This window comes from Salmo salar, chromosome ssa05, assembly GCF_905237065.1.
Source record: "Salmo salar chromosome ssa05, Ssal_v3.1, whole genome shotgun sequence".
In the NCBI taxonomy this organism is placed as follows: domain Eukaryota; kingdom Metazoa; phylum Chordata; class Actinopteri; order Salmoniformes; family Salmonidae; genus Salmo; species Salmo salar.
In genome coordinates this window covers 15,080,933-15,093,432 of record NC_059446.1, presented here as the reverse complement: position 1 = coordinate 15,093,432, position 12,500 = coordinate 15,080,933, and the positions used below count along the sequence as shown (strand labels likewise).

Sequence of the window (12,500 nt, the reverse complement as noted above, 5' to 3'; positions counted from 1 at the left end):
AATAAATAAAGCCAAATATATTGATAAAAGTAACCTTGTCCGAGAGAGATTTAAATGGTTATCAAAACGTTACGCCAGGGGAAGTCTACACAAAACACAGCCATTATTTCTAAAATTCCCTGTGGGTAAAATGAATGGTGGAAAAAACGGTTGGAAGCATTTCCCTGTTTGACCACTAGGGTTGGGGTCCACACAATACACAATACAAAACCACTAGGGTTGGGGTCCACACAATACAAAACCACTAGGGTTGGGGTCCACACAATACAAAACCACTAGGGTTGGGGTCCACACAATACAAAACCACTAGGGTTGGGGTCCACACAATACAAAACCACTAGGGTTGGGGTCCACACAATACACAATACAAAACCACTAGGGTTGGGGTCCACACAATACAAAACCACTAGGGTTGGGGTCCACACAATACACAATACAAAACCACTAGGGTTGGGGTCCACACAATACACAATACAAAACCACTAGGGTTGGGGTCCACACAATACAAAACCACTAGGGTTGGGGTCCACACAATACACAATACAAAACCACTAGGGTTGGGGTCCACACAATACACAATACAAAACCACTAGGGTTGGGGTCCACACAATACACAATACAAAACCACTAGGGTTGGGGTCCACACAATACACAATACAAAACCCATGGAGATCCTATAATTCACTATTCTATATGCATTCTATGTAGTTCTATTACAAAACCTACCAAACACACCCAAATAAAGTGGGATAAAGTTCCTAAGATTCTTAACAGTGTTGTTCCCTGCTGTGTGTATGTATGTGTGTGTGTGTGTGTGTGTGTGTGTGTGTGTGTGTGTGTGTGTGTGTGTGTGTCTGCAGGGTATAGGCTTGGACCCTGGGCGGTTTGGAAGACTGGTGACCAGAGGCAAGTTAACAAGGTCAGGAACACCCCTCCCCTGGTGTTCCTCACTGACACACAAACATACGCACACGCACGCACACACACACCAGTCTGGTGGGAGGAGCTATGAGGACAGGCTCATTGTAATGAATGGAACACAGTTAAACATTTGGTTTCCATGTTTGATGTAGGACCATTCCATTCCAGTCTTAACAATGAGCCCCTCCTTCTATAGCTCTTCCCATCAGCCTCCTCTGACACACACACACACACACACACAATGTGTGTATCAACGTAGTGGTGTGTGTTTCAGGATGGAGTGTTTCTGGTGAGGGACAGTTCCAAGGCTCTTCTGAGCAGTCCTACACCCTCATGGTGCTGAACCAAGGCAAGGTCTACAACATTCAGATACATCACCAAGGCAACACATAACACCTGGGCACCGGCCTCATGGGTAGCGAGGTAAACAAACAGCCTCCTCTCTGCTCCGTCAAGGGATTCCTTCACAAACAAGAATTCTACTTCTTTTTTCAATCATTTTATTGAACAGATAGTGAGAGGATGACAGTGGGAAAAGATAGAGGTCGTGTACCTATACCGAGACTGATGAAGGCTGCGTCATTACTAGACCAGCCCGGGGAATTCAAGACTGTTCAGCATAGCATACAAATGCAATTAAACATTGGTCTATCTTTCAGGCACTTTTATCTAAAGGAGCTTAGACTTTACAAACAGATCTGGGACGAGGCTGTAGGGTTTATTGGCTGTGCAAGGAGAAACGCCACCCACTTGTTGACTTGATGCCTTAATTCATCATAAACTAACCAATGGGCCTTTCCATTCTATACTGCAGCAGAGTTTCGCAGGAGTGAAAGAGATGATAGACCACACCACACACACCTCTGCTGCTCATAAACATGGAGAGAGGACCTGGAGCACAGAGCCAGTGCTGCCTGCTGCACCCTGCACCACTCTGACCAGAACCAGCAGCGCAGGAGACACTGTGTGTGTGTGTGTGTGTGTGTGTGTGTGTGTGTGTGTGTGTGTGTGTGTGTGTGTGTGTGTGTGTGTGTGTGTGTGTGTGTGTGTGTGTGTGTGTGTGTGTGTGTCTGTGTGTGTGTGTGTGTGTGTGTGTGTGTGGTAGGGAGATGCACAATGGAAAAAATATGACATAAAGTAGCTTTTATTGTGTAGTAGCCAATTCACAGTTGAAGGTTTATTTTTATGTTATAAGGTTAATGTTTGAAGTTGCACGTCAAGTTAAATGTAGTGAAGTTGTATACATTACACTGATCTTGATCTATCATTTTTCAGTTTTGATCATTAAACTCAGAGAATAAATGTCAAATAAAATAAATGTATGTATGGACTATTTCCTGTTGAGCCTATCCAGTTTTATAACCCACCCTCTAACTCTACTTTCCTCACACACATGCTTTCTCCTCTTCTCTTAATCTTCTCCTCCTCCTTCACATTTCCATTTTCTCCTTCTTCCTCTTCCTTTTCCTCCCCCTCCTCTTCTACCTCCCCCTCTTCTACATCCCCCTCTTCTTCCTCATCCTTCCCCTCCTCTTCTACCTCCCCCCTTTTACCTCCTCCTCTTCCTCCCCCTCCTCTTTGACACCCCCCTCTTCTTCATCTTCTTCCTCCCTGTCTTCCTCCTCTTCTACCTCTTCCTCTACCTCCCCCTCCTCATCTACCTCCTCCTCTTCCTCCCCTCCTCTTCTACCTCTCCCTCTACCTCTTCCTCCCCTCCTCATCTACCTCCTCTTCCTCCCCCTCTTCTTCTTCCTCCACTTCTACCTCCCCCTTCTTCCTCCTCTTCTTCTTCTACCTCCTCCTCTTCTTCCTCCTCTATATATTATTTTCCTTTACTTTTCCATCTTCATCCTCTCCTCCTCCACCTCCTCTCCTCCCTCCCTCCTCAGCCTGAGGTCAGCTTGGGCCAGGTCACCCCCTGGTCCATTCTGTTCAGAGAGGCCATCTTTTCTGGCTGGCTGAAGCACACGATCAGGTCACACTGTCTCAGCTTGGTCCTACCTGTGATACACAACAGAAGAACATCTAATATATTCCTGTTCAAACTAAATCCAATCCAATACAAAAGGAGAGCTGAATGATTTTCTTCTTATAGGAAACAAACAAGAAACCCCATAAGAAAATCAAGTGGGGAAATGTCTACCAGTTCATTATGTATAATAAGATACAGATGATAATCTCTGAGATTAAGATGTCATATTATTGTTGTGTTCCAGGGACATATGTTTAATGTGTCAGTGTCCCTGTGCAAAACCAAGAGTATCCATCTCTCTCTCGCTCTCTCTCTCTGATCAAACAAAGCTCCTCATGTTTTCTCTGGCCTGGAGGCTTGGTGAGACACAGAGATCTCTAGTTGATATGTTGTCTAGTCAGACAGCGCGGCATGATGGGAAGGATTACTGCAGACTGACTGTTGTGTCCCAAATGGTACCCTATTCCCTATATACTGCCCTACTTTTTACCAGGCTCCATGTCTCTGGTCAAAAGTAGTGCACTATGTAGGGAATAGGGTGCCTTTTTGGGACACAGCCTCACTGTTGTAGTGATGAACGCTTGTTTGCCAACTATCCGTCTCCCTTGGCAGAGACACAGCTTCATGTCTTCACATCAAATCATCTCATAATCAGCCTGCCTGTCATAGCCTAGACACATGTCCCCATATCTAACACATCAACTGGGGGCCCATCCTATCTAAAGGCCATCGATAAGCCACATGCCAAATTCTGACATGTTGAACATCTGAACATCATGGCTGAATTGCACAGCGGTTCGTTGGCTGGCGGGTCGAAATTCTATTTTGGACGCGCAGGAGGACGCATTTCAGAGGTAACACAACAGTTACATCACTCGATATGCATAGTATCTACACATTAGAACGCTGATTGAGTCCCAAATGACACCCTATTCCAATAGTGCACTACTGTTGACCAGAGCCCTACAGACATACGTACATGCCAGTCTGTCCAGACAGACATGGAGTCCAGCCCCTTCAGAATGTGGTCCAGATCAGTAGTCACCCTGTTCTGTGCTCCTCTCTCTTCCCTCCATCTGAAACACCAGTCAACTAGATTCCATTCAGTCAGTACAACAAAGTCATGTCAACCTGCGTGGTCACTGATTCACATAGAAATCCATATAGTAGCCTGGTATATTCATTTGAATAAAGGTCGGAACATCAGACACTCCTAGTGAAGTATGCATCTCTGTTAGTGTGGTGGAGGCGGAATACCATCCACTGGATCAGGACTGGTCCGCTGCACCACCATGTCATAGGCCATCCACTTCAGCTGCACTGAAAAACCACAGGGGAGACAAGAGGGACAGGGCTACAGTGTCAGAAGTGGGCCATACTGAGTACGACTTAAAAAAACAAGGGTGAATTTACAATGAATTACACACACCCATTAACTTTTCTAAATGGAATATTAAAGAGTGGGTAGTAAATGGATAATAAGGCGATAAGAAGGTAGGGTTTAAGTCTAACACCTCGATCACACCTACTGTGTCATTGCATTTTGGTACACCAGAAGAACATTCATTTCCAATGGAACGCTGCGTTTGCCCTGCAGCATTGCGTTGCAGAGGCAGCTGCAGTGCGATCTGTGTGGTGCATACGTTGGATTTATTGAACGTTGACAGTAAGTCAAACTGTATGCGTAGTCGTAGACGGCTTGACAGAAATCGTAGCAGAACGAGAATGTTGAACTTATGTTGCGCAAATTTTGCGCAAAACCCTGTCTATGTGATCGAGCCATAAGTTAAGTAAAATGATTTTTGCTACTAACTATTTGATTTTATTCTTTCTGAAATAACAGCTATAGCTACATACATCATCATACAGAAAACCTAGATGTAAAAATATTAGAAAATTAAACAGCCTACAACATTCAAATGGTAGCGATTACCATAATACGACAACATACCTGATTGATTTTCCATGTCTTCGATCATTCTCTCTAAACCCTTGTTCAACTCCATCATCTCTTCGCCACAGTCCTTTTGATGGTCGCCAGATGAAGCCGGAGATTCGCCATCTATAAACGCGCGATATTCATATGAACATTCGAATCATAAATGAATTAACTCACCAAAACCAAGCAGAACTTAAGCACACTGAAAATGTTTCAGAAACATAGCATAATCAATGGATAAACAGCTTAGTAGGTATAATGCAAGGATGTGCTTAAGCTTAAATTTATAAACTTCAAATATATATCTTTCTTAATGTCTTTAATTGACAGGTGTACTAGCCGTTAGCTAACGTTAGTTCCGTTGGCTGGCCAGGCTAACCATTGCAAAATGTATCCAAAGTAAACTAAATGTGAAGTCAGTGAGCTTGTCAATCTTGGATAAAATAACCAACATTTGAGTACTTTAATTAAACAGGCACCTTCTTATTTATAAATATTTACAAGTGAACTAAATACTTACGATATCCGGTTATCTAGCGGCCTCTTCCTCTGTATGCCCTCGCGCACTGAGGAACAAACATGCTGCCTCATGCTGTGTGGATCACATTTTACTGGGTGCTATCACATTTTACTGGGAGCTATCACATTTTACTGGGTGCTATCACATTTTACTGGGAGCTATCACATTTTACTGGTGCTATCACATTTTACTGGGTGCTATCACATTTTACTGGGTCCTATCACATTTTACTGGGAGCTATCACATTTACTGGTGCTATCACATTTTACTGGGTGCTATCACATTTTACTGGGTGCTATCACATTTTACTGGGAGCTATCACATTTTACTGGTGCTATCACATTTTACTGGGTGCTATCACATTTTACTGGGTGCTATCACGATCACATTTCACTGGGTGCTATCACATTTTATTGGGAGCTATCACATTTTACTGGGAGCTATCACATCTTACTGGGTGCTATCACATTTTACTGGGAGCTATCACATTTTACTGGGTGCTATCACATTTTACTGGGAGCTATCACATTTTACTGGTGCTATCACATTTTACTGGGTGCTATCACATTTTACTGGGTGCTATCACAATCACATTTTACTGGGTGCTATCACATTTTATTGGGAGCTATCACATTTTACTGGGAGCTATCACATTTTACTGGGTGCTATCACATTTTACTGGGAGCTATCACATTTTACTGGGAGCTATCACATTTTACTGGGTGCTATCACATTTTACTGGGTGCTATCACATTTTACTGGGTGCTATCAATTTTTTTCCCCAAACGGAGGCGCCAGGTTCTAACAAAGTTACAGCTGAACCACTACCCTTTCATTTAACTGAGATGCCAAAAATACACTTTACAAAGTTATGGCAACAACAGACACAATTGAGGGAGAGAAGAAAGACATATTTATAATGTTTCCATCAACGGAAGCTCTAGAATTCAACAGCAATCTAGACAACTTTTTAGGTTCAGTGAAAAGGCATTCGGAAATTGTGTAGGCGGATTATCAGCAATCATACACGTTTCAAGAAATGTATATTTAATTTGAATTTTTTTATTCAAATTAACACAAAAATGGAATGAAACACATACTAAGAGTATGGGTGTATATTCCTGTGGAGAGAGGGGGCCTGAAGGAACTGGCTGACAGACACTCCTGTCAGAATCCTCACCTGGCTAAACAACCAATCAGGAGAAACGGGTGTTGCCAGGGAAACGGATAAAACCTGTGCAACAGTTGACAGTGCTGACATAGAGCGAGGGCAAGGAGTAAACAGGTAACAGATAGAGAAAGAGAGAGAGAGCGAGAGAGAGAGACATACACACACAAAGAGAGTGAGCGACAGACGAGAGAGAGAGAGAGAGATCCCGTGGGCACAACTCAGACACTGAAACAGTCATCATCTTCCAAGGACCAACACAGGTGAGAGAGAGACTAAAGACTCTGACCATGGCGTCATTCGAACCTCAGGGCCAGTCTCCTCCTTGCTGTGGCCCCCAGTTCCCCAGCCTGGGCCAGGAACCTCCAGAACTCAGCATGTACAGTGACTGCTACTATCCTCCTCCATCGCTCCCCAGCCCCCAGCGCACCCCCAACACCTCCTACGACTACAGCACCTCCTCCCCCAACCCTTACCTGTGGTTCAACGGATCCGGCATCAACGCTCCCCCATACCTGGCCACTGCAGGGCCTCCAGGTAACCCCGGGCCCCCCTTCGTCCCCCAGCACTACGGAATGCAGAGGCCCTACCTGGGGTCCAGCGGGGCGGGGGTCCCTGGGGGGGAGCTGAGCTGGTTCTCTCTGCCCTCACAGGAAGACCTGATGAAGCTGGTACGCCCGCCCTACTCCTACTCTGCCCTCATCGCCATGGCGATCCACGGCGCCCTGGAGCGGCGGTTGACCCTGAGTCAGATCTACCAGTACGTGGCCGATAACTTCCCCTTCTACAACAAGAGCAAGGCTGGCTGGCAGAACTCCATCAGGCACAACCTGTCACTCAACGACTGCTTTAAGAAGGTCCCCAGAGATGAGGACGATCCTGGTAAGACTGACTACATTATGTGTTTGTTTTACAAAAAGCCCACAAAATGAAATAACCAATCAATCTAAGGTATGACAGTATTTGATGGTTGAATTATTCATTTTGAATCTAACCTTGGCACCCAGAACCAAATCTGTCATGACAGACTACTGTCAATCTACTGTGTATCTTTAGTCAAGTCAACAGTCTACTTTAGTTGTCATGTGTCTTTACTTTAAGTAGCCATTGTGATTGTCGTTACAGTGTGTAACAGTCGTGTGATAGAACGGCTTGTCTTTACAGTGTAACAGTCGTGTGATAGAACGGCTTGTCTTTACAGTGTGTAACAGTCGTGTGATAGAACGGCTTGTCTTTACAGTGTGTAACAGTCGTGTGATAGAACGGCTTGTCTTTACAGTGTGTAACAGTCGTGTGATAGAACGGCTTGTCTTTACAGTGTGTAACAGTCGTGTGATAGAACGGCTTGTCTTTACAGTGTAACAGTCGTGTGATAGAACGGCTTGTCTTTACAGTGTAACAGTCGTGTGATAGAACGGCTTGTCTTTACAGTGTGTAACAGTCGTGTGATAGAACGGCTTGTCTTTACAGTGTAACAGTCGTGTAATAGAACGGCTTGTCTTTACAGTGTGTAACAGTCGTGTGATAGAACGGCTTGTCTTTACAGTGTAACAGTCGTGTGATAGAACGGCTTGTCTTTACAGTGTGTAACAGTCATGTGATAGAACGGCTTGTCTTTACAGTGTGTAACAGTCGTGTGATAGAACGTCTTGTCTTTACATTATAACAGTCGTGTGATAGAATGGTAGATTAACTGTGTTTAGTAATGATAGTAGATGATGCAGTCAGTAGTCCATGTGTCAAACCCAAACACATTCTAATCTACCCCCCCCACACCCCCCTCCGTCTTTTCCTCACTCTCTCTCTTCCAGGTAAGGGTAACTACTGGACACTAGACCCAAACTGTGAGAAGATGTTTGACAATGGAAACTTCCGTCGTAAGAGGAAGAGGAAGTCTGATTCACTGTCTGGAGGAGAGGGGGAGTCAGTGGGGCTGGAGTCAGGTGACCCCAATGGCCAGGGGAGTCCCCAACCCCCCAGCAACCATGGGATCGACATGTCCCCCACGCCAGAAAGAATCCCCTCCCCTTCCTCCTCAGGTACCGCCCCTTGCCTTAGCAGCTTCCTGTCTGAGATGTCTGGAGTGGCGTCTGGGGGAGCTGTAATCGGAGGAGATTCGCTGAACCAGGCCCTGCCCATAACCCTTTCCCTGGACGGGACCCAGAGGCCTACACAGCCTGGGGGTTTTGGTAGTTACTGCCCTAGCTCAGGTGCTTCGGAGTGGGCTTCCCAGCTGCCGCCTCCCCCTGGCCTCTCCTCCTCGCCCACCCACTCCTCCCTGGGTTACAGCAGCCCCATCCTCAGCCAGTTCAATGGGCATTTCTACCCTGGCTTGGGCTCAGCAAGCATCCTATACCCACGGGAAGGCACGGAGGTCTGAAGAGACTGATAGAGGGAGAAACAGGGATGGGCAGAAGTTAGCTAGAGGTCTGAAGAGACTGATAGAGGGAGAAACAGGGATGGGCAGAAGTTAGCTAGAGGTCTGAAGAGACTGATAGAGGGAGAAACAGGGATGGGCAGAAGTTAGCTAGAGGTCTGAAGAGACTGATAGAGGGAGAGACAGGGATGGGCAGAAGTTAGCTAGAGGTCTGAAGAGACTGATAGAGGGAGAAACAGGGATGGGCAGAAGTTAGCTAGAGGTCTGAAGAGACTGATAGAGGGAGAAACAGGGATGGGCAGAAGTTAGCTAGAGGTCTGAAGAGACTAAAGAAAGAAGGAGAGTGAGAAAGAGACTTCTACCTGAGACTGAACTGAACTGTCTGCACACAAACACACACACATACACACACACACAGTCAGTTAGCGCTGACAGGGCAGGGCTCAGTTGCATGTGACAGCAGGATTAGCAGGCCTGGTTCCCACAGAAACAGCAGAGTCAGCCATGACACACAAATCTATAATTGCTGACTGTCATGACATTTTGTATATATTTGTATTTAAGTTGTGTATTTTATTGGTTACGTATGTGTTTTTATCTCTGAGTGCTTGCGTCTAAAACATTTGTTCAACATGTGCCATTGTAGAATACTGATTTGCGATGGACGGTGCAAACCTGGGTTCAGATACATGTGTATTGAGTATTTGTTATTCGAATACTTTTTTCTGTGTATTTAAGTATTTTCAAATAAACAGCTCAAAACAAATACTTTTAATTGAGCATTTGAATGGTTATTTGTGAAAAAACAAATAGTCAACCAGATTGAATTTGAAAGTATTTTCAAATATTTATTTCATATACTAATTTCAGATACCTGGGTTAAACGCATGGGAGAGTATTTGAGTCAGTGTATTTGAGTATTTCCTAATATTTTCCAAGTGTATTTACAAATACATTTCAATATTCAACTACTTGTTTTTTTTCTTCAAATAAATTCAATCTGAATACTTGTTTTGAAAAGTATTGAAAAGTAATTGAAATACCTTAAGTAGTATTTGAACCTAGGTCTGGTATGGCTTATACCAACATTGGTCTGATGTTTGTTTTTGATAAGAATAATAAAATACAGAAAAACGTTCTCTGATGTTTCATCGTCTTACTCTTTTTAACTCAGAAATAAAAAACAGTCTGACTGGCTAATGTTGTAGGGGAGTTATCTGTCTCAAATCTTTGTGAAAGATGGTTAACGGCATCAAGCCTTCAGTGAAAAATTACCCTCCTAAAACACACAGGTAGGACAGAAACAGCCCTGTCAGAGAAACGATGACCAGCGAACCAGGGAAACCTGCTTGTCAGGGTAACTCGATCCTACGGTATGATAAGGATATACTGATGGGTAGATGGATAGAAGCCTGGAGGGCTAACTGATTGTTGTAAAATGGTGAGAATCCCCATACCTCACCCCTCTCTCTTCTTTCTACTATCGCACAATAACTCACCCTCTTTCTCACAGTCCTGCTGACTGGACAAGACTTGGATTTAGGAACGGAGATAAGGAGGGGGTTGACTTTTGAGGTGAGAGAGGTTTGAGGTACTTTTCCCATGTGTAAGTTGTAGAAAACAGTAAGATATAGAGCCTGTTAGCCAGATAAAATACAACTTTGAAACATCACCCATCACCCCCTCCCAATCCCCTCCCTACCTCCATAGTGCTGACTGAAAGTTCAAATGAGCAATCACAGCTAGATGAAAAGATAATCCTTTATTGCTGCAAGGGAATTTGTCTTCCACACTAAAACAAGTTTGGTTAATGTACTACATTGGCACATATTTTGTACATGACCATCTCCCTGGTATGAACAGGTTAGAGACACTGTGGGCCTTTTTTCAATGCTAAAAGGACAAGACATTGACTACAAAAGAAAGTAATAGCAGCTGATATTTGAGTAGATTTTGTATTACTTCTACTGAACCTAACACAAACTATACAAAGTAAATAGTTCGAATCTGTTGTACAATCAGGAGAAAATGAAATTCTAGCTTTTGGTAAGTATTAATAGTATGGATAGTCTGTTCAATATATTTGTAGAGAAATTGGTATCCAAATAAACCCTTTTGATACATTTCCGTCTCTGGCACCGTAGGCTTTTATTTACCCAGAAACACCGGCAGCATGACTGTTATGTACAGTGTCCACACAGAGAGGAACAGAAACACTGACAGCATGACTGATGTACAGTGTCCACACAGAGAGGAACAGAAACACTGGCAGCATGACTGATGTACAGTGTCCACACAGAGAGGAACAGAAACACCGGCAGCATGACTGATGTACAGTGTCCACACAGAGGGACAGAAACACCGGCAGCATGACTGATGTACAGTGTCCACACAGAGAGGAACAGAAACACCGGCAGCATGACTGATGTACAGTGTTCACACAGAGAGGAACAGAAACACCGGCAGCATGACTGATGTACAGTGTCCACACAGAGAGGAACAGAAACACCGGCAGCATGACTGATGTACAGTGTCCACACAGAGAGGAACAGAAACACCGGCAGCATGACTGATGTACAGTGTCCACACAGAGAGGAACAGAAACACCGGCAGCATGACTGATGTACAGTGTCCACACAGAGAGGAACAGAAACACCGGCAGCATGACTGATGTACAGTGTCCACACAGAGAGGAACAGAAACACCGGCAGCATGACTGATGTACAGTGTCCACACAGAGAGGAACAGAAACACCGGCAGCATGACTGATGTACAGTGTCCACACAGAGAGGAACAGAAACACCGGCAGCATGACTGATGTACAGTGTCCACACAGAGAGGAACAGAAACACCGGCAGCATGACTGATGTACAGTGTCCACACAGAGAGGAACAGAAACACCGGCAGCATGACTGATGTACAGTGTCCACACAGAGAGGAACAGAAACACCGGCAGCATGACTGATGTACAGTGTCCACACAGAGAGGAACAGAAACACCGGCAGCATGACTGATGTACAGTGTCCACACAGAGAGGAACAGAAACACCGGCAGCATGACTGATGTACAGTGTCCACACAGAGAGGAACAGAAACACTGGCAGCATGACTGATGTACAGTGTCCACACAGAGAGGACCAGTAAGCAGGAAAGAGCTTTAGGACTGCTCCCCTTATCTGCAGTCTCCCCCTATCCCCAGCCTTATCCTCATCTTAATTCTGCTGTTAGGTCTGTCTTGATGGTTAGTAATTGTCTTCCTGTATTGATTGTATTGTTCTCAGAGGCATATCTACTGTAATCTAATCTAATCTATCTACAGTGGGGGGGGAAAGTATTTGATCCCCTGCTGATTTTGTACGTTTGCCCACTTACAAAGAAATGATCAGTCTATAATTTTAATGGTAGGTATATTTGAACAGTGAGAGACAGAATAACAAAAGAAAAAAAAGAAAAACGCATGTCAAAAATGTTATAAAATGATTTGCATTTTAATGGGGGAAATAAATATTTGACCCCTCTGCAAAACATTACTTAGTACTAGGTGGCAAAACCCTTGTTGGCAATCACAGAGGTCAGACGTTTCTTGTAGTTGGCCACCAGGTTT

At 44.4% G+C, this 12,500-nt stretch overlaps 1 protein-coding gene across 3 annotated transcripts; it reads left to right on the top strand.

Annotated features, from left to right (window-relative positions):
- The first annotated feature begins 6,620 nt into the window (after positions 1-6,620).
- On the top strand, positions 6,621-10,036 carry LOC106604309 (forkhead box protein I1-ema). Of its 3 annotated transcripts, none has more exons than XR_001328648.2 (3): positions 6,621-7,402; positions 8,332-9,159; positions 9,213-10,036. XR_001328648.2 is itself a non-coding variant. In XM_014198822.2 (3 exons), exons 1-3 carry the CDS (start codon positions 6,811-6,813, stop codon positions 8,951-8,953), a joined length of 1,161 nt encoding a protein of 386 aa, XP_014054297.1. In that variant the 5' UTR covers positions 6,621-6,810; the 3' UTR covers positions 8,954-10,036. The 3 variants fall into 3 exon arrangements, 2 of the variants coding, with proteins under 2 accessions (XP_014054297.1, XP_014054296.1); XM_014198822.2 differs by having other exon boundaries at positions 8,332-8,894; positions 8,948-10,036; XM_014198821.2 differs by having other exon boundaries at positions 8,332-10,036.
- Positions 10,037-12,500: the final 2,464 nt, after the last annotated feature.

Coding starts and splice junctions, on each gene's coding strand:
- LOC106604309 (XM_014198822.2), top strand. CDS start 6,811: ATGGCGTCATTCGAACCTCAGGGCCAGTCTCCTCCTTGCTGTGGCCCC. Junction 7,403..8,331: donor CAGAGATGAGGACGATCCTG/GTAAGACTGACT, acceptor TCTCTCTTCCAG/GTAAGGGTAACTACTGGACA.